This window comes from Barbus barbus (genome assembly GCF_936440315.1).
Source record: "Barbus barbus genome assembly, chromosome: 16".
Taxonomy (NCBI): Eukaryota; Metazoa; Chordata; class Actinopteri; order Cypriniformes; family Cyprinidae; genus Barbus; species Barbus barbus.
In genome coordinates, this window is record NC_136744.1 from 25,986,953 (window position 1) to 26,013,967 (window position 27,015).

Consider the following 27,015-nt stretch of genomic DNA (forward strand, 5'->3'; position numbering starts at 1 on the left):
ATCTACAGTATATGTATTCATGTTTGCTCCATTGATATCAAGGCCCACAGCTGTCAACTGATCAAATGGATGGGGCCCCAAGCCTGCAGAAAACAAACAAAAAAACAAATAAAGAAACACATGGCTAGATAAAACAAATACATTTACTCCTAAATTTATTTTTAGATGTAAATAATAATTATGTAGCCTCAATAAACACAAGCGGACAAATAAATAAATAAATAAAAGAAGGTTTAAAAATAAATACAGAAAATGAGGGGGGCGGAGTTATAACTTGGTCTCTTCCTGATGCTGTGTTTATCCTCCAGCACTGCAGGTGGCGCCAATGCGCTGCCGTTGAATCAACACAAGAAAAAGAGCAAACGTCGCTTTGTTATGACGCAGATGTGTGCGTGACATTGGTGTGGCGTGAATGATCTGAGCAGGTATTTAATAACGTTATTTATTTACACTACTTAATATCACTTTACAAGAACATTTTGACCAATTGAGTTCACATCTATCGATAACATGACGCCGTTAAATGACTTGAGAATTGTCCATAAAAAGTTTCTAAAATCGTTGTTGTTATTATTTTAAATTTTGGCTTGCTTTTATTGTCAGGTCAGGATGGCCCTGTCGGTGTCCGGGGTGATTTTGCCCAAACTGATACAGCAGAGGGCTTTCAGGTGAACAATTTCTTCATTCTTCAGGTTTTCCTTTAGTTTTTAGGTTCTTGTAATCAAGCGAGATATATGAGAGAATTGTAATATGTCTCTTTAGGGTTAATTTCTACAAAAATGATCATTTGTAATCACGAACGACTGCAGAAATGTATTGGTCAGCAAGTGTGGGCACCCTGGTTTTATTATCTAGGGTGATTTCTAAACTAGTTACCACACAGGGGAAATGTTTTGCTCTGAATATATGAGTAGTGGTCCAGTTTCTCAGAAATGATATGATATATACTGCTCATATCAGCACATTAGACATGATATATGAATGATTAATAAAACAAATGTAAAATCATTTGTTTTAGTTTGAATGTGTTGACTTTTCATGTAGCCCTGACAGTTCAATGTTCTTGCATGTTCTTTACAAAAACCATCCTATTATCATCTCACTGCAGCGTCTCAGCAGCTGTGGCTGCTATTCAGAAGTTAACACGCGTGAGGGTGGTCGACAACAGCGCTCTCGGAAATGCCCATCACCACCGTCCACCAAAAGTCATTCACGTATACACCAAGAATGGAATCGGTAAAGTGGGAGACAGAGTCTTACTGGCCATTAAAGGACAGAAGAAAAAAGCTCTCATAGTAGGTCACAAGATGCCTGGAGCTCGAATGACCCCACGCTTCGACTCAAATAACGTGGTTTTGATCGAAGAGAATGGAAACCCCACAGGAACAAGAATAAAAGCTCCTATACCAACACATCTGCGCAAAATGGAGGGGGAATACTCTAAACTGTTAGCCATTGCTCAGCGATTTGTGTAAACTGGTGTGTAACTTGTAAGGACGTTTCAGGTATTTGGATTTGTTTTCAGAACATAAGAAATAAAATAATGTAAGAGTATTACAATAGAGTTTATTCTGAAGCCCTGATCATAGGAAATCAGTGACAATATCTACACAATTACGCATTGAGCATCTAAAGCTTTTTTAATAGGATGCACAAGTTCACCTTATAGGAGAACATGCAGTGCTGTGGTTTATTTTTTTCCCCCCCTATGGCACTATTCATGGACAGCCTTTTGAAGTAAAGGTTGGTCTTCTGTAAGGACAAAACTTGAAGCTCACTTCATATTTATCCCATGCACATGATGTTTCTCAGCCATTCCATCAGTCATTACAGCAGCGGTGAGTGGAGGTCCTCTTTCTTGTTTTACACTAGAGGGGTTTGCTTTGTAGTGTAACTGCAATGTGTAATATTGAGTGAAAAATAAATCCTTAAACTAATAGCACTTTATTCTAATGAGGTTACAGTGGGATTGTTGCATGAGGAGTTCAGCATTGAGGCACTTTGCAGCAGGTTCTCGACTTGGATGTTCATGAAATGGTCTACCTCAACCACACATGGTCATGAAGAGCCACTACACAACAAAAGGAGATTGAGAGATTAGTGTTTTGTAGATGGCTTGCTTTAACATTTGACTGTAATGAAATCAAGCCAGAGCACCTCAGAAAGGTTCATCTCAGCCGTTCCTGTTCCATCTTTGTCCAGCTGCTGAAAAGATCCTGCAAGGAAGTGCAAGACCATGAAACCCACGCTGGGATAAAGCATTTTGAGTATGTTTAAAAATATATATATTAAGAGCCACCATGTGATACAAAAAGAAACACCTACTGAACATGGCCTCCAGTTTGATCAAGCAGCAGACGAAGTTATCAAAATCGATAACCTCGTTCTCGGCGTGTCTTGCTACAAGAATCTGGTTGAGTCTGTTATTGAGCTTAAAGCCTGTAAAAGAAAGTGTACAGGACGACAGGATTGTGTTTCAGAGAGAACCTCGAAGTGACTAATTTATATATACATTTTAAAATTTGGTTTCATTAATATTTTTGTAATGTAACGTATAATGTTACAAGTCTTATGATCACTATAATTTTGCATTTATTTTATTTAAAAAATACAGTAAAATCAGTAATATTGTGATACTGAATATTTTTAAGTGTAATTTGTTCCTGTGATGGCAAAGCTGAATTTTCAGCAGCCATTGCAATTTTTTTTTTTTTTGATTTTTTGATGAATAGGAAGTTTAAAAGAACAGTATTTATTTGAAATATAAATATTTTGTGATATTATAAATGCCTTTACTGTCACATTTTAACTATTTAATGCATCCTTGCTGAATAAAAATATGAATTTCTTAAAAAAAAATGAAATATTAAAATCATGACATTTTAGGACAGTAAATTCAAGTTTATGCACCCTTTACGTGCATGCTAATAATGAAATGAATGTCTCTTTTACCTGCTGATTCTACAGCCAGACGCATCTCATAAGAGCTCATAGTCCCCGATTTATCAATATCAAACTCTCTGAAGATCCCCTGAGTGAAAAGGAAAGCATGAAATATTTATTTTGAACACTACTAAAGAAGCTATGAACATTTCATAGTGTGTGAAATTAGTAAAAAAAAAAAAAAAAAAGGCAGACCTAAGACACTCACCAGTAACTTCCTTACTTTGTTCCAGAGGATCTGAAACTCTACTAAACCCAACCGTGCACTACCATCTTTCTGATGAACGGAGTCAAGAGTAAAAACAGATACAGGTTGTCTGACAACTGCTCAGATGTTACTTATCACAGAAAATAATTTAGCAAGGCAATATACCAGAATAAATGCTTCTTATTAACATACCCTGCTAACCTTTCTGCACAAATTTAGCTGTTATTGACATTTAAAGCCAATAAACAGCCTATGAGCTTCAGGTTTGTGCTTTTAAACATCCAGACTTCCACTGTTTTTGCATTAATGTAAAGAGTGTTGTTGGTTGTTTTTACCAACTCAAGAATGAGTCAAAATGATTTTCCATAGTGATCGAGAGAATGACAGAGATGCAGTTAATAGACCTTAACTAGTATTTAACCCCAGAATACTCTTGTAAATAGTGAAGGATACATCCAAGAGGTTGACCATAGTTCTGCAGGACTCCATGCTGAAGCCATCTGTCTTTAGATCCTTGTCTGAGAGAGAAACGGTTCATTCAAATCAGATAAACAGGTTCGTTTTGACGGCATTGACCCCAAGTGTAGGCAAAATAACGTTACTCACGTTTGGACACTACTCTGTTGAGAATAGTTCTGAGTTCACGGACAGATATCTCCATATCCTAAAACAAGAAAAGAAAATATTCCAAAGTTAATATTTAAATGCAATGTTCTAACATCAGCAGACCTAAAACAGAAAAACATGGTTATGTATAGTTATTCACCTCTCCAGCCAACTGGGAAAACAAGGACTTGAAAGAGTCATCAATATTATCCTCTGTAATTTCTGCCTACAAAAAAACCCAAAGGAGCCACGTTTATTAAAAAGTCTAAAGAATATGGCATTTGTTTTCTAATTAAAGTTGATCCAAAATCTTACCTCATCCTCCAGGTCAGCTGAAATCTCGTCATCCAACTCCCTTTGAGGAAAAAAGTGACAGAATAAAATGTACTAATCCTAATGTCATTCCAAATCCAATTTTTTTCCCCCATGCAACACAATAGGAAATATGACAAGAGAAAGTAACTGCATCATCTAAGTAGTTAGTGCTTATGACTTGTGCATTATATTATTGTATGTAAATATAGTTATACATTACGTATATATATATGTGTGTGTGTGTGTGATAGATTGTATTGTATTACTGATGAATGTATAAAATCTCTGTCCACTCTCAGTTGAAAAATTAAGCTTGGAAATTGGACAGAAATAACATGAGGGTAAGTAAACAATGACTGAATTTTCATTTTTGGGTGCCATTTAAAAAATGAACACACACTCACTCCGTCTGTGACTGCTTTTCAGTAAAGACTCGTAGGACAAAATCTGCCTCTTTGCTGGGTTCGAAGGTGGAGGGGACAATGATGTATTCACCGGGAGGCAGGTGGAGACGAGTGCTCACCTCCCGCAGGTTGATGAAGGTCTCAGAGCGGGCAGACGATGAGTTTTTCAGGAAGAAGTCCTTTTTAAGGTGAACGTTCTGACAGCCTGCATACTGCAGACAGACGGAAATGACAAATCTGTGCGGTACGCAAAATTATCCTACTGTAGATTCCACAATCTACAGAAAAATTCATCCTTCTGTTTTAAAAATAAATGTTTATGGAAGTATACATGCCTTAATGGTGTAGGCAAACCTATTTAAAGAAATTGTTGATATGGGTTCATACCTCTTCAGGAATCTGCAAGGAGGAGGAAAAAAAGAAAACAATTAGGCTTTTTTTCCTTTCTAAAACAAAGTTATCTATAAACGCTATTTAAACCTATTTTGCTCTTCACCTCGTAGATAGCAAAGCCGATGGTGTGCATGTCCTGCCCCTGGCGGCGGTACCGTCTGCGGTCTTTCTGCATTAAAGCCACCAGGAAGCTGCAGGCCAGTTCTTCATCCTCTGGGTCATCATCTTCCTCCAGCAATGTGATCTTATACTGTGGATTGATCCAGAATGTGTCTGCCAAATAGTACAGGAACACGTACCAGTCAAGGGTTCAAATCCCAGAGAAAGCAGGTAGCTGAGCTTGATTTATGAATTAATAATTGTTCGTGATATGATGCTTTATGCACTACTGTTCAAAAGTTTGTGGTCAGTAAGATTTGTTTTTAAAGAAATTAATATGTTATTTAGCAATAGTGCATTAAATTGATTAAAAGTGACAGTAAAGATTTTTATAATGCTTCAAAAGATTTCTTACTCAAATAAATACTGTTCTTTTGAATTTTGTAGTCACCAAACAATCCTAGAAAAAAATGTTTCACTGTTTCCACAAAAAAATCCAACACATTGGATAAGAAATGTTCCTTCAGCAGCAAATCTGAATATTAGAATGATTTCTGAAGGATCGTGTGACACTGAAGACTTGAGTGATGATGCTGAAAATTCAGCTTTGCATCACTGGAATGAATGACATTATAAATTAATTTTAAAATTAAAAATGAACTAAAAAAGAAAACAGCTATTAAATTAAATTGTAATATTTTACAATATATATATATATATATATATATATATTTTACTGTATTTATAATCAAATAAATACAGCCTTTGTGAGCAAAAGAGACTTCTTTCAAAAACATAAAAAAAAAAAAACCTTACTGACCCCAGTGGCAGTGTATATCCTAACATTTCCAGAATTGAAAACCAATTCATTGGCAATGGGATTTTTGCACCTATGGCCAGTGGTAAAGCCCACCAATGTTTGCAGTAGTAGGGTCACCCACTATGACCAACAATACAGCCACTGTGACCTCAACTAATAAAATCGCTGGACGTGAACAGGGGTGTTACTCACTGGGATGGTTTCGGCAGCCTCCTGCAGTACTGCCTCTCCGCCAGGCACCGTGAAACTTGATGGTGCTCCAGTGGCTCAGGTCATCATCACTCAGAGCATCAGGGGTCAGATTACAAATCTCCAGCCTGGAGAACTGCCGCAAAAACTCACTGAACGACATCCTGGGGACAAAGGGAACTGCTTATTTATGCTGTGAGCGTATACAATGTGTTTTTGGTCTACTGATGTGTCAAATTTATAGGAATAGTTTACCCCCAAATATTTTTTTTTCTAAAAATGTGACCCAGGACCACAAAAGCAGTCTTAAGTCGCTGGGGTATATTTGTAGCAATAGCCAAAAATACATTGTATGGGTCAAAATTATCTATTTTTCTTTTATGCCAAAAATCATTAGGACATTAAGTAAAGATCATGTTTCATGAAGATATCTTGTAAATTTCCTACCATAAATATAATAAAACTTAAGTTTTGATTAGTAATATGCATCGCTAAGAACTTAATTTGGACAACTTTAAAGGCGATTTTTTTTGCACCCTCGGATTCCAGATTTTCAAATAGTTCGGCCAAATATTGTCCAAACCATACATCAATGGAAAGCTTATTTATTCAGCTTTCAGATGATGTATAAATCTCAATTTCGAAAAATTGACCCTTATGACTGGTTTTGTGGTCCAGGGTCACATACAGTACTCACCTTCATCATATGCAGTATATATAGATGAGTTTGTTTCTTCACCAAAACTTGCTCAACAATGGATCCTCTGCTGTGAATGGGTGCCGTCAGAATTAGAGGCCAAACAGCTGATAAACATATCACAATAATCCACACGACTCCATCAGTTAACATCTTGTAAGTGAAAAGTTGCATATTTGTAAGAAACAAATGTATCCCTAAGGCATTTCAACTTTAAACCATTGCTTATGTTCAAAATATGAGTCCATAATAATGCTTCCTCCAGTGAAAAAGTCAATCCCCTGTTATCCTCTCACATCAAAATCCAACCACATATTTGTTTAGAACTGTTCTTGCTTGTAAACAGTGCTTGATCTGTGCATATTTCTCTCCTGATTCAGACAAGACAACTTTTTTTTTAATCAGCTGTTTGGACTCTCATTCTGACGGCACCCATTCACTGCAGAGGATCCACTGGTGAGCAAGTGATGTACGGTTGAATTTCTCTAAATCTGTTCTTTTCTGATGAAGAAAGAAACTTATCTACCTCTTGGATGGCCTGAGGGTGAGTAAAGTTTCAGCAAAGTTTCAATTCTGGGTGAAATATTCCTTAATTTTTTTTGCTGATTAAGCTCACCAGAACTCTCCATCCTCCATTTGTAAGTGCAAGTCGTCCTTCTCAGAGGGATCAATTTCATCCCATTCAGGGGAGCTGGAGAGAAAACATACACAGTCTTCTTACTCGGTGACTAGGGCTGAACTGAATATGATTTCTGTGTTATTTCTTACTTGTCGCTCCAGGCCCCCGTCCATTCAATCTGACCCCACGGGTTACGGATGCGGATTAGCCTCTCTGTATGACCCCTAAATTCCACCTGTCAAAGAGAGATCGCACACATGAAGGCAGACAAAATTAAACTCAAATGTGTTTATGAGCAACATATACTGAGAGTATCACCTGTTTGAGAGCAGTCACTGAGTAAGCATGACCCTTAACCAGCTTCTTGAACGTCACAGATTCCATGTCAAAGGCACTGGTGATCTGATACACAATCAGAAATAATATATTAACCTAAATCTAGACTGAGGTAAATAAATGTTTCTAAAGAAATATCAAATAACCTATATTATTAGTGTTTTGTAAATCTATGCAATTACAACTGACATTAAATGTGACATAAAAATAGTTTGTAGTATATGAAGTATAGTAAATTCAGTTCTCACATCAATAGAGCAGCCCAGCAGGGAGCCTCTCTCCAGGGCTTTGCTGATGATTCGGTACAGATCTCTCGGAGCCTTCCGGAGCTCATACATCTCTGAAACCCCTCCGGTGAAATCCTCAAAACCCTCAGTAGTGGATCCTCCAGAGAGAGCTTCATAAGAGCCATTTAGCCTAGCACAAAACAAACAAACACACAAGTAAAGAGACTGTGTTTAGACTATACAAAAAGCTTTATTAAATAAGAAAGACACTGTCCACTTTTGTAAACGATTCTTGTTTAGTAAAAACACATTTTGCTGGCCTTTACCAAAATGTCTATCAGGACATACTTAGCATAGGCTTTTTCAACCAAGGCACTCCAGAACTCATTTCCTTCTGCTGAATGGACAAACATGAGCTCTCCGTCTCTGACCGGGAGCCGATCATCAATCACAATGTCAACCCACTCACCAAACTGCCAGAACTGCACAACAGAAAAAAGCAACTGTAATGAACCTAACATCCAGATAATAGACAGTGATTAGTATGAAGAGATCCCTAAGAGGACTCCAGATTAAAGATGCGGTCACATTTAAAGTTGCGAATTTTGGTAAAACACAGTAATTTCAATAAAATCCATGCAATCTGGAATTTCGCTTGAGGGCGAAAAATTTCCCCACTGAGCTGCCCAACAGGAATCTGCTTGACAACTGAGATTAGACTATTTAAATAGACAACTTTATCATTTTTTTTGCCAATGTGACTGCAGCTTAAGACTAACAGAAAGATCAAGAATAAATACTTGGGGAAATATATATATATATATACACATATACAAGTATTTCTTTATATTAGATACATATAAATTGCCATTTTAAAAATAATGGGGCCAGAAAAAAATAAAAATGACAAGCATATTCATATTTCAGCCCAATATATGTTTGCCCTGTCCCAATATAAGCATTTAAGCATAAATATTCAGATTAAAACCCCTATTTACTGTATAATTTACAACAAGAACCTCTAGAGCACGCAATTGTGTTTCAGAACCTGAAAGTGGAAGATTCCAGCATAGTCATCCTGAAAGCTCTGGCCATGAGGGATGACCCTGTGGAGGAGTCTTTCATTAAGAGTCAGCGAGGCTATAGCAGCGAGGAGCCAGCAATCACCTGACCATGAAAAAAAAAAACAGAGGAGGCAAGGAGAAATAAAGCCACTTATTCAAAAAGCTATTTAAACTGTAATACCAAAATCCCTAAATAAAATATTTTGTCTTTTAATAAGACACAGTAGTTGAGCTACCACTCTACAACCAGCAGAGGGGCACAGAGAAAGGGGTGGGGTTTATTTTCTCAGTGAGGCCTGTGTGAACCCATTTTTTACATCCCACTCAGAGCAGAGGAATTTTCCACAGCCTCAAAATTGTAAGGGGCCAGCGGCAGGCTGAACATACACTACCATTGTTGGCTCTAATATATGAGAGTTTTCAATAGTTAAACTGTTTTTGTCACTGTATAATTAATATATGTATATAGACACATATATATATTATTGTAAAACACTACTAATATTGACCGAGTAGGTGTGCAGACATTTGTCTGGTACTGTATTTGATCGTTTTAAACTAGCTTATGTAAATAGAGTACAAATATGTACTGTACTAGGGCGGTAACATAAAAACTAGAAAAATCTGACATGCACATTGATTGAGAAAAGTTGGCACAACCACAAACACTGACTCAAGGTCAGTGGGAAGTGGATGAGTCACATGCAGACATGCCTCAGGTCAGTTATATGAGATGCTCTTTCTGTGGCGAGTCATGCTTTGAGTTTTACAGCTTCAGAATCATTTGGAGGGGATTCCATGACACATAATACCTGCCGAGACAAACGCTTCGAAACTATGCATGCTCGATGGCTCTTGTACAACCAGAAAACTTACCCAGAGCTCCTTGACAGATGTCTGTCCGTGAGGCTCCACCCACAATGAACTGAGGATCATCACAGAGCTCCTGCAGAAAAAGAGGCATTAGAAACGGAAATTGGGCAACCCAAAGATATTTGTTTTAATAAATCAACACTTTATAAGATCAGTTAAGCCAAAAATGAAACCTGTGTGGTTGATTTTTAAAAAAAAATTATTTGTTTATTTAAAAATTTTAATGCAAAGTAAAAAATGTTTTCAAATGTGGTGTGACCATGAATGGAAGAGTGTTATCTTAACATATTAGGGTACTGTTATAGTTGAATAATAATAAAAGTTTTTATTTTTCATTGTAATTTTAATTAAAGTTTTCACAATTTTGTGTGTATCAAGTTAAAAATGATGCTATGGCAAGTAGCCGAAATAAACTACGTTTAAGCAATTTGATTTAAAGTCACTTTTTTATTTTAATTTTAGATTTAGTTAACTATGATAACCCTGGTGTTGAAAATAAGATATTTAAAAAAAATAACAGGCTTTGGAATGGCATGAGTGTAATTACTGCCGCCACTCCTATGTTGAAACATACTCATATTATTTATGATTGTTAGAATTAACAATTAATCTGAATGAAGTCACCTCACAGGAATCATGTGTACACTGACTAAGTGTGTCTAGAGAAATGTTATAATCCTTGTGTATGTGAATTTATAACAGTGACAACAGCTGCAATAGAGAGGGAGTGGTCAGTGCGGTTATAAACATTCTGACCATGAACTGCAAGGATTGGGTGGGTCATATAACACTGAAGACTAAAGCAATGACTGCCTGCTGAAAATTCAGCTTTGCCATCACAGAAATAAATGACAATAAATTTAATTACAATAAATTACTGTACTTTTTGATCAAATAAATGCAGCCTTGTTGAGCATAAGAGACTACAGGGTAGCATACAAACTAATTATTTTTCCCCTCACCGTAGGGCGCATCCACTCCACACCATGGGTTTTGGAGGAATTTGGGGCAAGTTCTTTGAAGCCGAGAGAGGGTGGTTCAGCGGGGAAGCAGGGGTCTTCAAACAGGTAGCCCCCTTCCAAACACTCCTGTTTGAGTGCCTCAAAGTCCTGGTTCTGGAAGTGTAAAGCCTGCTCAAAAGAACCCACGCCTTCTGCCTGTAGCCTGTTAGCACTGATCTGTGCCGAAATTCCTCCATATGTGAACATGCTGGAGCCGTGAGATGCAAAGCAGTTTTATATAGCAAAACTGATAGCAAAGGGATTCATACTCAAAACACTTTAATACATTTTTGTGCCTTTGTGTAGACATGGAGTACATTGCATTGTATTTTCTTCTATATATATATATATATATATATATATATATAGTTATATAGTTATATATATCTATAATTGACACGTAAATGCGAATTATGCACACTAGCTTTCAAAAGACCATACACTCTCAGAAAAAAAAAAATATACAAAGCTGTCACTGGGGCTAAAAAAAATTGTCTAAAAATGACATCTTTGTACCTTATTTACCCCTAAATAGTACACAGTGCTATCTTAAAGGTACATATTAGCACATTAAAAGAACATATAAAGTGTACACATTAGTACCTATTGAGACAGTTTTTTTAATTTACATGAAGGTTTATGGGATATCATCACCAGTTACCAAAAAAACAACAAAAAAATGGATTATGTAGCATTGGTGGAATATGTTAATGATGAACTTGACAGTTGGTTATTGCAAAAATGGCCTAAAAAATGCATAATTTGTTTGCAGATGCTACTTGCTTGGATATTTAGTTTCTAATGCAATTTTACAAAATAGGGTTATTTTAGTGTCCAAATACAATTTGGTTCCACTGAAGGCTGGATTACTAAAAATTACTTTAAAGTAAATGATGCATATCAATAAGGTTAAAAATGTAAACAGAACAGATGCAGAAGTCTTTAATAACTGTGATGAATGCTGCTCTGCTCAGTTAAATAAGTGCAGGTTTATAGATTTATAATCTGCTCTACAGAAATCTCATTCAATTTTCAGACTCACATATTGACATGGCAAATAATTTACAGCATTATCATATTTCTATTATCTCTCTGCATCAATGAATGCATTGTGTTGCTGGCCTCAAAACTCTCAACAGACTGAGGGCCTCCCATTCATTTCAACACAAATCACACTGTGTATAACTTCACAACCTGCACTGGATTTAGATAAAAGTACGAAAAACTATCGACACTTAGAAAAATCCACCACAGGGCTGTTTTAATCACTATATTTAAAAAACATGGCGATTTATTGAGTTGTTCTGTACATTCTGTATGGCATGCCAAGCATTTTGTCGTGTTATTGTCTTTCAACCTTCGTAAATCACTGCGGTTCATTTAATTATCAATTTCAACTGCAATTTCTAGCGATATTACTCGAGCCTAAAACATTTTCAAGCTTCAATATGTGCATAACATGCATTTCTGACACTGAATACAGTGTTCAATGCGACGGACTACAGCAGGCCGACGGAGACCAACAACACGGACAGAACAGAAATAAATAAATCTCGACATGATTCAGAAATACAAGATCCGCTAAACTTGCCTTGCAGCTGCGGTCCTGTCAGTCTCTTCTGTGTGTGATATATACAGTTATATTCTCCCGAAAGATACGCAATGTATGTGTGTGTGTGTGTGTGTGTCCAAAGGAGGCGGGGCGATACACACTGAGACACACAAGTGCACTTGTCACGACAAACCAGTCAAATGCTTTACAAATAACGGGTCCCAAGCAAGCCTCGAGCTTTTCTAACACATAAAACGTATAGGCCTAGTCTATTTACATTATATATATATATGTTGTATATATACAACAAACGTTTTAAATTGGTCAGAATGTGCTAAATAGACGATATATAGCGAAAAAAGTCGTGTTCGGCTGAGGAAGTACTGTAAATACAGAAAAATAATTTCTGTACAGCGACAAATAGTCATTATTTATCGCTTTCACGTAGATTTACGCATCATAATTATGTGTTTAAGTTTAGGCGGATGATGACTGAGGGGATGATGAGTCAAAAGTTCAATTCTGACAGAAATTCTCATTAAAGGTCGACACCCTTGAAAGCCATTGAATAACGTGAACACTGGAAATAATGTTACAAATAAAGGATTTTTGCTCTGTAGCAACAAGACTGTATATTTTATGCATTTATAAATTTCAAATGGTCCACAATACAAACTAGATTTGAATTTACACAAAAATACCAGCGCTTGCAAGGCAGCAAAGAAAAGTAAACTTGGTTTTAGGCTTAAATATTAAATAAAAAAAAAAGTATAAAAAAATGTGAGTGTTTGCTCACAAAACCAAGATGCTAGATTCATTGCCAGAGCACTGCTATGTGGTTGCTTACTGTCCAAAAGTGTTTACTTTCAAGTTTGATATGATAATCTGGGGAAGAAAAATGTGGATGTATAATTTTGATTGCTCTTTAAGTCTATATGACCAGGTGAAAATCATACGTCTGATCATTTAAAGTAATTGCACAACTGTCATCAACAAGCCACACAATTTGGAGCAGCAAAAAATCAAAACAATGATGCCTTGCAAGCACCGCAGTAAGACAAAAGTGCATTACGAATAAAACAATAGGCAACTATGCTTGTATCTGCATAGCAAAGCACAATGGACACATTTACAAATTCCAGGAGGTCCACTATACTAATTAAGCATTTAGGAATATGATGGTCTTCTGTGTAAATTAACTAGCAGAATAAAAATACTATTCATAATAATCCTCTGGGCCTTTAAATCATAGCAACCGTCAGCCACTGAAAGAAAGAAAAAGGACCATTTAAAATGTTCGGACACAAAATTGTTAAATTAAGACATACAGTACTATTAGACTGCAAGACATTCAATACCTGGATGAAGTCCAACTCAATGAACCCACTGTTGTCTACGTCAATCCTTTCGAACACTTCTACAAAAGTAAAAAAAAAAAAAAAAAATTGCTTTTAAGTAACGAATATAAAAAATATAAACAAAAAATAATACACCAAAAACAAACAAAATCCATAAAACTAAAATAAAAATGATATAGTATGTAAGAAATAATTGCCTCTGGAACACTGAATTACTGAAAACATGCTGCACACACGAGGTGGTAATGAAAGTCTCAACACATTGAAAGATATTTCCAAATTCTACTTAAATTATTCATTAAAAGTTAAAAAAGTGTCATTTCAATTCAGAAAGTATGTAATAAAGTGATCAACAATGCGGTGAAGAAACCTCAAGCCATACATTTATAAAAAATAACATCATTGAATCCTATAATTAAAACCCTTGAAACGTATTTCAACCAATCAGAAAAAAATGAACTGTTCTTACTGAACATCATCTCCAGGCGCATCACACAGGACACAAAGTTATCAAAGTCGATCTTCATGTCTGCGTCTCCATAGCGTGCAGCCAGATTCTGATGAATGCAGTCATTCAGAGAGAATCCTGTGCAACGATTACAAATAAATCAAGTTACTTTGAAGTTTCACTTGCTTCATTAAAAACTCATTTTAACGAAGGTCAAAGGTCATCGTACCTGCTTCCTTTAAAGCCATTCGCATCTCTGGTGTACTCATACAGCCGGACCCATCCATGTCATTCTTCTTATAAATGACCTAAAAAGACCACCCATGAGGTTTTGCAAGTAGCATTTTTGACTTTCTATGCCACACTTAAGACGAACTTACCAGATACTTTTGAATTTTCTTCCAAAGAGTGGCAAACTCAGCTAACCCTAGTTTACCATTGCCACTTTCCTGCACTAGAGTTAAGTCAAACTCCTTATGACTTATGAAGTTAAACAGAAATGTATCTTTGGGCATCTTAAACAACTGCCTGTTGGGCTATTTGTAAAGGATACATCCATGAGGTTCAGCATGACCCTACATGTTTCCAAACTGAAACCATCTGTCTTAATATCCGTTCCTGTAAGGAGAAGACAAATTGTTTACTAAATATCTATGAATAAGAACTTTTTAAATAAATATTAAGGTATAAAGAAAAGACTTGCTTTTTGCGACTATTTTGTTGAAAATTGTTCTCAGCTCAGTGGCAGAGATCTCCATGTCCTTAGGCAAGTGCAAACATTATTAATTTATTTGTGTTTAATTGGTCAAACATGTTTCATGTTTATCAAGGTAATTCATGAACATTATGCCAGGGCCTAAAATAACTCACATCTCCGGCAAGTTTAGTGAACATTCCCCTAAAGCCAGCATCAACCTCATCTTCAGACACTGTCTCCTGAGGAGTCAGAAAAGAGGTTTATTGATGATATTCACATTAATAAAGTCAACGGTAGCATCATAAGAGAGACACTGGCAAATGAGACTTACATCTTCTATGTTTGCCTCTATCGGGTCATCACATTGTCTGGAGGAAATAAGAGAGATAGAGTCTATCACATACAAATGAGAATCTCAGGTCATACAGCACCCCTCCTTAAAAAAATGGATTAATAATAATAATAATAATACATTTATATACATGTAAATATGTGATGAAAAAATTAAATAATAAATATGCTTAATTTTCTTTATACAATATATACAGGTACAGTATATACAGTATCTATCTCTCTCTGTATATATAGTATATGTATGTATGTATCTATACGTATTTATATACATCGACTAGAATTATATACACCTTTTTAAATAGACTGGGGATAATTTTTTGAAGACCACAGAGTTATATATATAAAAAAACAAAAAACGAACTACATTTCTTGACAGGTTTCTTAGGACAACTTGTAATAAATTAATAGAGTTTTGGTTGATCATATGCTGAAGACACTACAAGTAACTTGAACATGGTCTTATCAAGAGCTTATTGAACATTTTTCAATCAAAATATCAAGTCCTTACTGCATCTCAGACTGTTTCTCGGAGAACACACGCACACAGAAGTCTCCGTTCTTGTGCGGTTCGAATGTAGATGGGACAACGAGATATTCTCCAGGAGGAAGTTTGAAGCGGGTGCTGACTTCTCTAAGGTTGATAAAGGTCTCAGATCGAGCTTTTTGAGCGTGGGACAGGAAATAATTCTTATCCAGATGAACGTCCTTTTGCCCGTGGAACTGCAATGAGGTGATCAAGAACCAGAGGAAGATTAAGCTAGATGAAGAAAATGTGAGTGGTGTTTGCCTGAACAACAGTCAATGCTACTAAGGTGTTACAGGTGGTTGTCAGGCAGTTGCTAGGAGGTTTTGAACGGTTTCTCTGTGGATATTATTGACGAGTATTTTTTGCTAAATATATTTCAAATGCTTCATTATTACCATTTATGTTAATTCTTCACATCTCAATAGAGAAATCCTTTAAAAAAAATTATTCCATTGTGCTCACCTGAGGAGGCACCTAGAATGAAAAGAAAAAGAATAATTGTATAAACAGCGCCCTTCACAGGTTACGTCATCACATTTACAACAAAAGAGACATAAAACATTGCTATCTTAGCAACCCCACCTCATAGATGGCATAGCCAATGGTGTGCATGTCCTCTCCCGACTTCCTCAACTTACGCCGGTTCTTCTGAATCAAGCCAATCACCAAACTGCAGCCCACTTCATTATCATCAGGATCATCATCTTCCTCCTCCAGTTTGATCTTAAACTGAGGATTCATCCAGAAGGTGTCTATGGAAGACAAATGATTAAGATGACACGTTACAGTCTCCTAGGTCGCATATTTCACATGGACCCCCCCCACACACACACACATATGCTACTTTAAAAAAGTTTTTTTATTTTAATGTTTTTTGAAAGAAATCTCTTATGCTCAATCAAAATTACAATAAAAAACATTAATATTTATTTATTAAATATAGTAAAAACGGTAATATTGTGAAATATTACTATTTAAAATAACCTTATTATATTTGAATATATTAAAATGTCATTTATTTCTGTGGTGAAAAGCTAAAGTTCATTCTGTTGCTGAAAGATAGTGCCTCTCCAAACTCATGTCAAACTTGAGCCGATGCACAGAAATATAACATGCTTACATGGATGGTTCCTGCATCCACCAGCCGTAGAGCCTCGTCTCCAGGTGCCATCGAATTTACAAGCACTCCAATGTTTGACAGAGTCAGATGTCAACGTATCTGGGGTCAGAGTGCAGATCTCTATGCGGGAATATTGCCTCACAAAATCTGAGAATGACATCCTACACAAGTGCAAACAGGTAGTGAATAATTGTGCCAAGAAGAGCTTCAGTGATATGGTTTTTAACTGAATTTTACCAGAACTCTCCATCTTCTGACTTCACATTATCACGTTCAGACGGATCGACGGCATTCCATTCAGAAGAGCTAAAATACACAGACATAATTAAGCAATAAGGTCAAGCTATATTATACTGTATAACACTACAATAGCTTCATTACAAGCTTATGCAACTGCATAATAAACATCTTAATAAATTAATATTGTTTTGAATTTTTGGGTCTTACTTGTCACTCCAGGCCCCCGTCCATTCCACCTGACCCCAAGGATTACGAATTCTGACCAGCTTCTCCTTTCGGCCCCGGTAATTAATCTGACAAGGTTATGGATAGATTATACATAAAAATGTTAACAAGTAAAATGCTACTTTCAGTGAATGTCTCTTTTAACCTAGAAAATGCACAGGAAAACATTTGAATTTAGTCTAATCCAAGCCATTACCTGAACAGTAATGCCAAAGGAGCCCAAACAAAGAAAGACTAACCTCAATTGCTCCAGTAAGAGAGTAGGCATGTCCTTTCACAAGCTTTTGATTAGTGATGGCCTCTGAGTCTGCTGCACTGGTGATCTATATAAAATAAGCATTATTGTACTGAAATTGTTTTTCTGACAGGATTTTAATATTTTGGTGAACTAATCCTTTAATATCTGTATGTGTGCTATAGGGCTCATACATCTATGGAGCATCCCAACAGAGCTCCAGATTCCAGGGCCTTCCTGATGATTTGGAACATGTTGGACGGGGCTTGTTTCAACTCGTAAATTTCTGCAATCCCACCGGTGAAATCCTCAAAACCTTCTGTGGTGGAACCTCCAGACAGAGCTTCATAACATCCATTCACTCTGAATGAGAGAACAGTGTCACTCAGAGGGAAAGTGTGCAAAAAGAGAGACACAGACTACCAAGCATTGTATCATAAACAGGTATTGTATCAATAAAGTTACTAAAAATGATGTTTGGGCAACATTTGTGTGCTGATTGTGCACGACTTACTACTTTGCAAAGCTGTAACCACATATTTAGGATGGCAAAGGCAAAAGAATCAGCAATAAAAAGTAAGTAAATAAACAAATCTATTTTCTTGATCGCAAATTGCACCATTTTGGACAATTTCTATGTGCTATAAATTCACAGCATAGTATTATTAGTACTATAAAAAGAACTTAACTTTTTATTCATCAAGAATATTGAAAAAAGTACCACATTTTCCACAAAAAAATATTAAGCAACACACCCTTGATGATTAAAATAAATGTTTCTTGAGCAGCAAATCAGCATATTACAATGAAAAAAAAAAAGGATCATGTGACTGAATACTGGAGTAATGATGCTGAAAATTCAGCTTTGCCATCAAAGGAATAAATTACTTTTTAAAATATATAAAAACATAAAACAGTTATTTTAAATTGTAATAATGTCACAAAATGAAACTTTTTGATCAAATAAATGACTTGGTGTGCATTAGACTTCACTCAAAAACATCAAAATTGACTCAAAACTAATTATTTTCATAATTGCACTATTTTAAAGCCAAAAAATAGACTAAACAACTAGACTACTTTTAAAAAACCAGCAATTGTGGTTATATAATGCAAGACAAACACATACCAAACCCAACAAAAGAGGATGTTATATGACTCACTTAGCATAGGCCTTCTCCAGCAGGGCGCTCCAGAACTCTGAGCCTGTGGCTGAATGAACAAACAGCAGTTCTCCATCTCGAGTGGGCAATCGATCATCCACCACCACATCCACCCATTCCCCAAACTGCCACAACTGCAACCATCAAAACAAATAAATTAGGGAGGAATCACAGCAGATGAGATTTAAAATACAACCTCATAACACACGATTGCACAGCATCAAGAGTCAAAGCACAGTCTGAAAAGCCTGTTATGATCTGTTAATGATTTAAATGCTTAAATACAACTGAAAACAGTAGCATAGCAAAATGTGGAATTTAAAAATACAGTAAGACTGAGCACATAGAGGAACTAAGCATGCACTTCCTCTGGAATCAATGCTGTCCGTCTAGAGTCAGATAGACTTCCTGTCCAGACAAAAACATTCCACCATCACAAGCCAATGCGAGTCTCTGTTAAAAAGTGATAACATTTATTTGACATCTATTTGTCTAACTTCCTAGAAACCAGCTAGAATAACTCTGGCAAGACCCAAGCAGCCTCCCAGAACAACCTCCTAGCAAGGCTTCATTCCTTAAAACTTTATCTCTCTGCAAACACCCTCAACATTTTTCTCTTCACAAGCTGTGCAACATAACTTTCATATCTACTTTGTTTACCTGAAAGTGGAAAATTCCAGCATAGTCTTGCCCAAAGCCCTGGTTGGATGGAACGACACGAGCCAAAACGTCTTCATTGAGGGTTAGGGAAGCAATGGCCGCGAGGAGCCAGCAATCACCTGCAGAAAGGAAACTCTTGTGGTTGTGGACGTTTGATACATTTGACCAGATTTACATTGATATTTTACCAAAGCAGAGACGTGAGGAATGCAAATACGCTAAAGCAGTTTAAAAATATTAAGACTTGAAGGCTTCAGTCCACTCCCCATTTATTGTAATTGAATAGGAAAGAGCAACCAACTCCATAATTATTATTATAATTTTTTTATATTCCACAGAAGAAAACAAAATGGTTTGGAATAACATGAAGGTTTAATATAAGTAATAACTATAGAATATAAACAAGGACAGAATTTCGTGCTTGTGGTGAGCTACCCCTTTAAGACAATTTCCCACATGCTCAATTGCAAATGCTGAGATTCAATCCTCCAGAGGTTTGTTTGTAGGCCTACACTGTTTGTCCTGCCCCAAAATCCTTTGCATTCCATAATCTTCACAAAGACAACTCAGTTTATCTGAATGCCTCTCAATAAACCGTCTTTCAGAATTGTTCCACAACATGTCAGCTGATCAGTCTTCGAAATGCCTATAACTCGCTGAGCTAAAAAATGTTTCCTTTTCAGTTGGATGAATCATTTTTCATCTTTCATACAGCTATAACATTCTGTTCCTGATGATGCTATGATGTGCAACAACACTGAAAGTGTTACTATAGTGACAGGCGGGCTTGATTTGCGGTTTCCTCAAGCAGTATCGTAACTCTTCAAGCACTATTTGCCATTGTAAAAGAATGAAGTTGAACTGAGAAACCATTTCATTTCATGCAATAATTTATGCCTCTTTGGAGTGTTTAGCGAGGTTACAAGTATTGCATGACCCTTAAATCAAACCTATGAACATGATAAGATCTCACACTGACTAAATTAATAAATATATCAAATAAAAAACAATAATGCAAAAAGAATATTTTGTAAAGAAATTAATATGTAGGCAAATACACAAAAATAAGTAATAGTTAAATTTCCAAAAAATTAAATCATAAACAGCCTTTTGAGGTAGAGGTTACAGGAATCAATCATCCTCTGTGTTTTGCAGCGGTGCATATCACACCCCACTTCACGAGGATTTCTCCATCTGGCTCAACACATTCATCGCAAGTAAAACAAACATGAGAGCTGAAAACAGTGGCTAGTATTTTCCCCCAAAACTACACAAAGACTTCTCTGATGTGTGAGTAACTACAGGGTCTCATTTAGTGCTAAGAATTACACAGAATTATGAAAGCGTGCAAACTTGTTTAAAGGGCAACAGAATACTCAAAGACACTGGGTGTGCTTCTTAAAATGTTTACACAGGTTTAGAGGGGATTTCCCAATAAAGTTAAAATGAATAAAAACAATTCAATGCAAGACATATTGGGTCAATCTCACATGCTTTTTGTCATTCCGCATAACCAACACCTTGTGGTCTGTTAGAACTCTGCACACAGCTGGGGCGTTCACTTACCTAAACCTCCTTGGCAAATATCTGTTCTTGTAGCCCCTCCAACAATAAACTCCGGACTGGAGGTCAGTTCCTGCAGAAATGGTAAAAAGCATTGAAATGAAGATTTGTTCTATGTTGTTGCCTGTTTTCCATTTAAATATTCAAGGGATGAGTCATATGTTGGCATATATTGCTGTTGATGAAAATCACATTAACAAGAGTTTATGCCACAGTGAGAATGTAGATAGATAAGATAGATAGATAGATAGATAGATAGATAGATAGATAGATAGATAGATAGATATAGAAGCATTTACTTACATGATGCATAACTTTGGCAAAACTGCATTTATGTTGCTTTGATAAGAACTCACCCCAGGTCTTTTCCACACGACACCTCTGGTTTTTGAGGATCGTGGACCGAGTTCGTTGAAGCCCAGAGACTCGGGAGCGGCTGCGAAGGTTGGATCGCAGAACAGCTGCCCGCGGCTCAGACACTCGCTTCTCAGAGTCTCAAAGTTCTGGTTCAGGTACTTCACCGCATTGGCGTTCGTCCCAAAGCCGGCCGCCTCGGCTCTCTTCTTGGCGAGGGTGGATGCCACGCCGGACATTTTCAAACTTTTTTTGCCCTGTGCTTCTTTGCAGCTGTAAAGTGTGACAGTGAAAAATTTCTACACTTACGCCTTAACCTTAGCCCACTCCTCCTTCTAGGACAGGCGTGGTCCTAACTTAGCCTGTAATTTTGGGGCCGTACGCGCACAGAACGCGTTATACGCTCTTTTTATTGCGTGTAAAAACAGCTGGATGCAGCAGCACAGAGGAAAAGACGAGCTCTTGCACAGGAAGCGGTCTTGCTTTCCGCTTGCTATTTGTGTTTGTTTGTTATAGCCTACCTCACCTCAGACCGCCTTGATGGGGAGAAGTTCAACAAGGTTTTCTGCTCCCCTGGTTTGGTCAAGCCGGTCTGTTAGGTGGTTGTACTGGGGTTTGATCACTTTTTTTCGCTGGTCAGGCTGGTTTATGCCGATTATGCTGTACAGTACAATATACTAAAAATACACTGTAGCTATTCCTTTTGTGAACGTTAGCTTTAGGATAATGGTTAAATTCTAAAACAATTTAAACTCGAATTAATATTTCATGTTCTCGTATTTATTTATTTGGCGAGTCGCCGCCAGTCAACCAGTCGTTTTCGCATTATCTATATTATGCATAGGCTATATCCTATGGAAGCATATGTGTAATATGCAAAATGGCAATGTATTTCTGTATTTAAATGTACATTTTCACATACATATGTGCAACATTTAGTGTAAAACAAAAATGAAAATTCAATTATATAATTTAAGTTTGCCATTTTCTACACTAGTTTTAATATGCATTGACACTTACATATATGACGTTTCAATTATATATATTTTTTCTTCTCACATTGGCCCCTTATATATATATATATATATATATATATATATCCTCAGGGCCCCCGCCCCTGAGGAACTCTCTGCACCTCCCTGTTCAGGTGCCACGGAACACGCGATATTTTACAGATTAAAAATAAAAGAGTAATAAAATATAAGGTAAGGTAGTAAATAAGTATAGAATAGCACTGTCTGTTTGCTTATGTGCACCAATCCGAGTGTAAACGGTGAGAGATGTTCAGGCAGGTGAAAAGCGTTTGGTTAATGGTGAACCTACATTTCACTGCTGGTTATACCCTGTATAATTGTGTATGTGACAAATAAAAACTCTTGAAACATTGACCTATCGTGCGTCCTGTTGTCTTGATGTAATGATTGACAGCTAGGGGGCGTGTTCGGCTCGGAATGCATTTTCAAATCCACAATGACTATATTCATCAGGGGGTATTTAATGAAAATGCAATTGAAACGTCATATATGTAAGTGTTAATGCATTTAAGAAAAAATAAAATACATTTAAATCATAATTTTGCTACCCTTTTGGCTCAGAATGCATTTTGAAACTCATTGAATTTTGTCTCTCAATGAAAAGTGTCCTACCCCTAAATCTAAATGCATTTAGGAAACAGCATTTAAATGATCATTTTGCTACAGTTTTTGCTTGTACATGTTAAACATATATAATCAATTTGGGTAATACATTTTCATTTTGCAAAATATGTTTTTAATAGGCATATGTAGAAAATGGCAAACTTAAATTATATAACTGAATTTTCATTTTCATTTTGCACTAAATGTTGCACATATGTATGGGAAAATGTACATTTAAATACAGAAATACATTGCCATTTTACATATTGCATTGCAGATTGAATTTTGCTACACATATTCTTCCATAATATCCTGCATATTCACAGTTCTTCCAAACTATCCAGTTCATGATGGACTGCTGCTGCCCTCTTGTGTTTTGAGCACAGCACATAAACGAGGAGTTGAAGACATGTACCTTTCTTTTCTTTTGTGTGTGTAGCACTTTCAGTACATATGTTATATTATTGTAGCTACTTAAAAAACAGTGAGAGGCTGACTCATAGAGGAAACATGGAGTCCTTCCTTCTGCAATAGTTTAAAGTTGTATAACAGTGATGCATAATAAATATTACAAAGCTTTAACCAACAAGGTCTACACGACGAACGCTATATTAAATGCACCCTGTAAGATTCAGTGTGCGAAGAAACATAACCATGAAGTGACACACGAGAACCAATAGGTGTGTTTAGCGTCCCTTTCAGTGGGGTTCGGGTGGGGTTAGGTATCTATCTCCACCCATTACCTCCAGCTCCTCATTGGGCTCTGCAGCGAGCACCTTCTCTCTTTTTAGTTGAAGAAACACAAACAATGCGAAAGTAACTAACAGTTTAAATTTCGGCCTGTTTCCTCACACAATTTCGTAGTTGGCAGCATAAATAATCCAATTTTCTGGGTTAAATTCCCTGAAGCCTAGTAGAAATAACAACATGAAGGAAAAAGGATGAAGTCCACATGATGGCAGCAAAGAAACAGAAAACACCCGAGAGTCCCAGATGCGCTCAGAAAGAACTCAACCTCTCATATAATATAATATAATATAATATAATATAATATAATATAATATAATATAATATAATATAATATAATATAATATAATACGGCAGAAGGGTGCCCACTTGCCGTTGAGAACTTCCAAGTCAAAAATAAGTATATATACGTTTTTACAGTTTACAAACAATTTTTTTTTTCTGTAAACAGAATTTAAATTAATACTTTTGTTTCACAAACTGTGTTTAAATAATTGGTTTTCTTTTTTATTACAAAGCATCATCTGATTATATTATATTATTACAATTTAATTTAAAAAGAAAGAAATGTAGTATATGCTAAGAGCCGAATGGTCGTTTCCCATGCATACTGTTTAAATGCAGTGAGATGCAAAATAACATTTCTAGCAAGCTTCATTTGTAGGTAATAAATGACACCCGACAATGCTGCTCAGTCATGCAGCATTCAACTTGTTTTAAACTTGAAACCGTGACATGATGATGCTAGAGAGAGAGAGAGAGAGAGAGAGAGAGAGAGAGAGAGACTGAGACTGAGCGCGGAGCACCATCACTCTCAGCAGCAGATCAGCGTCGCTCGGTTGGTCGGTGTTGTCGGTGTTGGTCGGTGTCGGTTGTCAAGAACGCTCGGGCCGGACTGATCAGGAGGAGGCAGCAGGTAAGATCTCTGGCTTACTCCGAAAAACTCCTGGCAAGTCTATACAACCGCTACTTTTATTGATAACGTTACTTCAGTATCACCTAGACATGTCAGAAAATTATACAGTGATGCAACTCATTTAAATACATGCTTTTAGTTGGCAATTCAGTTTCTGTGTCTTGTGTCTGAAATGTTTCAGTGTTTTATTAGCTTTTGATGGTTAGTGTATTTTTTAAGCTTTGAATGTTTTTAGTTTTGCATGAGTGTCGCGCGTATCGGGTAGCGCTGTGGGCGCCTGCTGCGCGTGTCTTTATTTATTCATGTGTCATGCGAGCTCGTGAGCGTGAACTAGCGGGTTGCCATGAAGCGCGTGATGGGTTTCACCCCTGGAAACTTACTGAAGGACCACATAAAACAACGTGTCAGCTGATAACCACATTTAATGCGTTATTATGACTGATGGTGACACTGATGAAAGAGGAATTGCTGGCATGCCATTAGTGACATTAAGAGTTGATAATGTTATGTGATGGCAGGAGGTAATTGGTGATGCATGTTATCAGCATGCCAGTGCACTTCCAGCTGGAAAGCAGATCTGATCATCTGTGCATGCATAAGTGCTCTAGAGGGATCCACTCCAGTTTGGTTATTTGTTTGTCCTTCTTGCTCTGAAGTGGGTATAGTTGTCATATTTTACCTTAATTGATATACAGAGTTATAAATTGCTTTGAGCTGAAACTAAGATTGATTAAAAGCTCTGCCTCTGTACATTTGAGCTTGTTCACCTTGTGGTCCATTTGGCCCCAAGTTCTGGTGAACTCACTGAACTTATCGATTACAAAGAAAGTTCTCCAGTTCTCCAGTTTTAGGACTAGTCTCTCAACTGTTGATCAGTTTGGGAACATCGGAACAACTTTAATACAGAAGGCTTGAGATCTGTTCCAAAATTTGTGAGCTGAATTTTTACAGCATATAAACTCAAGATTTGAAGGCTCTTCCAAAAGTTTGATAAGATTTGATTTTAGGGCAGCATTGCAAGTATTCTAGAAGGGAATCCCACTATGTACCAGTGAAGTTTACCGAATAGGATGGCATATTATATATATATATATATATATATATATATGTGTGTGTGTGTGTGTGTGTGTGTGTATATACATACATATATATAAACACAATTTTATATTTATTATAATTACAATTATAAAACATCTCAAAATTATATAAGAATTCACACAAATTGTATACATGCCAAAAAACAAAAAAATCTAATCTTAATCTAACTTTTGTTATATCAATTAAGAAATAGGCTACAAAATTGTATTTTTTGTGTGTAATAAATATTTTTTATGGTTATGAAAATATTGTGTCATTAGCTTTGTAATTTGCTAACTCCAAACTCAATTGTGAAATCAAATGAACTCAGTTTTGAGCATGTGAGAAGTGCTATGTGTATGGTTGGTTGCATCAGATCAGTCTCTCATGAGTTCATGTTCAATTCCAGTTCAGATGCGAACAAGGCAGATGTAGGCAGCCAGCAAGACAGCTTTTGGAACACAGCCATTGTCATTTTTATATTTTATGGTTATAAAACCATGAATTTAGGTGAAAATTATTTGGGTTGAAGTGTTATGAAGGTATCATGGCTGCTCTGAATACTTGATGAGTTTGTGAGGACTTAATGTCAGTTTATACATCAGAGTGACATCATCAGGACTTTGGTTACATTAGCTTTGTTGAACAAAAAAGGATGAATGCTTGGCGGAGGTGTGTTTGTGTGCACGCACAAGTGTTTCTGTTTGATATAGAATCTGCTGGCTCCTCTGCCACGCTTTCTCACTCGGCATGTCTGTCACTCCTTTCAAATCCACTCTGAAAACGAGCACTGAGGAAGAGAGAGGGAGAGACGAAGGATCATTTGAAATGAAGGCTGAGGATGGGACAGGTATTTTGAGTGGCAGGCTGAAATGAATGGCTGTATCAGGGAAGGAGAGAGGAATGAATTGCAGATACAGGGACACTAAAGCTACAGGAGAGAGGACGAACAGATGAAGAAAATAAAAGATGAATCTGAGGGATAAAATGGGAGAATTCTGATCTGAATCCCACTCCGCTTGTTTTAGCTTTTGGCTCCCATTCGCTCTCTTTCTTACCCGTTCTATCTGAGTGTCCCGTCTGTGCGAGGTCATTAAATCAGGAGGGTCAGTCAGGCAGAACGCAGAGAGGTCAGAGGGACAGAATAAAAGAGATGAGAGGTACAGAAGGAGAGGAGAGTGGATTTTGGACAGGACCCTCCCATCGATCCAAATGTATATTGTCTGTATTAAGAGTGGGATAGTTGTGTATTGCTTTCTGCACAGTAGGGATAGACTGATATTTGGGCTGATAAATGTGCCCAGTATATACTGCAGAGTCATATAGCAATAATACACTATAGTCTTAGA

At 36.7% G+C, this 27,015-nt stretch overlaps 3 protein-coding genes across 4 annotated transcripts; 1 reads left to right on the forward strand and 2 right to left on the reverse strand.

The window, feature by feature from the left end:
- Positions 1–308: 308 nt before the first annotated feature.
- LOC306882659 (large ribosomal subunit protein uL14m-like) lies at positions 309–3,987 on the forward strand. Of its 2 annotated transcripts, XR_013785277.1 has the most exons (4): positions 309–425; positions 604–668; positions 1,109–1,838; positions 1,965–3,113. XR_013785277.1 is itself a non-coding variant. In XM_079437466.1 (3 exons), exons 2-3 carry the CDS (start codon positions 610–612, stop codon positions 1,473–1,475), a joined length of 426 nt encoding a protein of 141 aa, XP_079293592.1. In that variant the 5' UTR covers positions 317–425; positions 604–609; the 3' UTR covers positions 1,476–3,987. The 2 variants fall into 2 exon arrangements, 1 of the variants encoding a protein (XP_079293592.1); XM_079437466.1 differs by having other exon boundaries at positions 317–425; positions 1,109–3,987.
- LOC306882660 (calpain-1 catalytic subunit-like) lies at positions 1,548–12,490 on the reverse strand. Its single transcript, XM_079437467.1, has 22 exons — positions 12,386–12,490; positions 10,756–11,002; positions 9,797–9,866; positions 8,905–9,023; positions 8,205–8,338; positions 7,878–8,046; positions 7,612–7,695; positions 7,443–7,528; positions 7,291–7,365; positions 5,981–6,141; positions 4,973–5,142; positions 4,864–4,875; positions 4,477–4,688; positions 4,073–4,112; positions 3,918–3,983; positions 3,758–3,815; positions 3,605–3,669; positions 3,152–3,220; positions 2,953–3,031; positions 2,326–2,439; positions 2,158–2,216; positions 1,548–2,071 (listed from the first exon to the last, which is right to left on the reverse strand). Exons 2-22 carry the CDS (start codon positions 10,999–11,001, stop codon positions 2,045–2,047), a joined length of 2,115 nt encoding a protein of 704 aa, XP_079293593.1. The 5' UTR covers position 11,002; positions 12,386–12,490; the 3' UTR covers positions 1,548–2,044.
- On the reverse strand, positions 11,397–21,596 carry LOC306882658 (calpain-2 catalytic subunit-like). Its single transcript, XM_079437465.1, has 21 exons — positions 21,292–21,596; positions 20,939–21,008; positions 19,373–19,491; positions 18,713–18,846; positions 17,744–17,912; positions 17,554–17,637; positions 17,297–17,382; positions 17,087–17,155; positions 16,850–17,010; positions 16,312–16,481; positions 16,192–16,203; positions 15,712–15,923; positions 15,181–15,217; positions 15,023–15,088; positions 14,856–14,913; positions 14,706–14,770; positions 14,533–14,601; positions 14,382–14,460; positions 14,174–14,290; positions 13,705–13,763; positions 11,397–13,611 (listed from the first exon to the last, which is right to left on the reverse strand). Exons 1-21 carry the CDS (start codon positions 21,526–21,528, stop codon positions 13,588–13,590), a joined length of 2,097 nt encoding a protein of 698 aa, XP_079293591.1. The 5' UTR covers positions 21,529–21,596; the 3' UTR covers positions 11,397–13,587.
- Positions 21,597–27,015: the final 5,419 nt, after the last annotated feature.

Excerpts from the sequence above, each read along its gene's own strand:
- LOC306882660 (XM_079437467.1), bottom strand. The coding sequence starts at position 11,001 with ATGTTCACATATGGAGGAATTTCGGCACAGATCAGTGCTAACAGGCTA. Across the intron at positions 9,024-9,796 it reads CATCTGTCAAGGAGCTCTGG|GTGATTGCTGGCTCCTCGCT; the intron begins GTAAGTTTTCTG and ends TTTCATGGTCAG. Across the intron at positions 2,440-2,952 it reads TCTGGCTGTAGAATCAGCAG|GCTTTAAGCTCAATAACAGA; the intron begins GTAAAAGAGACA and ends TTTCTTTTACAG.
- LOC306882658 (XM_079437465.1), bottom strand. The coding sequence starts at position 21,528 with ATGTCCGGCGTGGCATCCACCCTCGCCAAGAAGAGAGCCGAGGCGGCC. Across the intron at positions 17,156-17,296 it reads ACGGGGGCCTGGAGTGACAA|CTCTTCTGAATGGAATGCCG; the intron begins GTAAGACCCAAA and ends TGTGTATTTTAG. Across the intron at positions 14,461-14,532 it reads AGAAAATTCAAAAGTATCTG|GTCATTTATAAGAAGAATGA; the intron begins GTAAGTTCGTCT and ends TGGTCTTTTTAG.
- LOC306882659 (XM_079437466.1), top strand. The coding sequence starts at position 610 with ATGGCCCTGTCGGTGTCCGGGGTGATTTTGCCCAAACTGATACAGCAG. Across the intron at positions 669-1,108 it reads ATACAGCAGAGGGCTTTCAG|CGTCTCAGCAGCTGTGGCTG; the intron begins GTGAACAATTTC and ends ATCTCACTGCAG.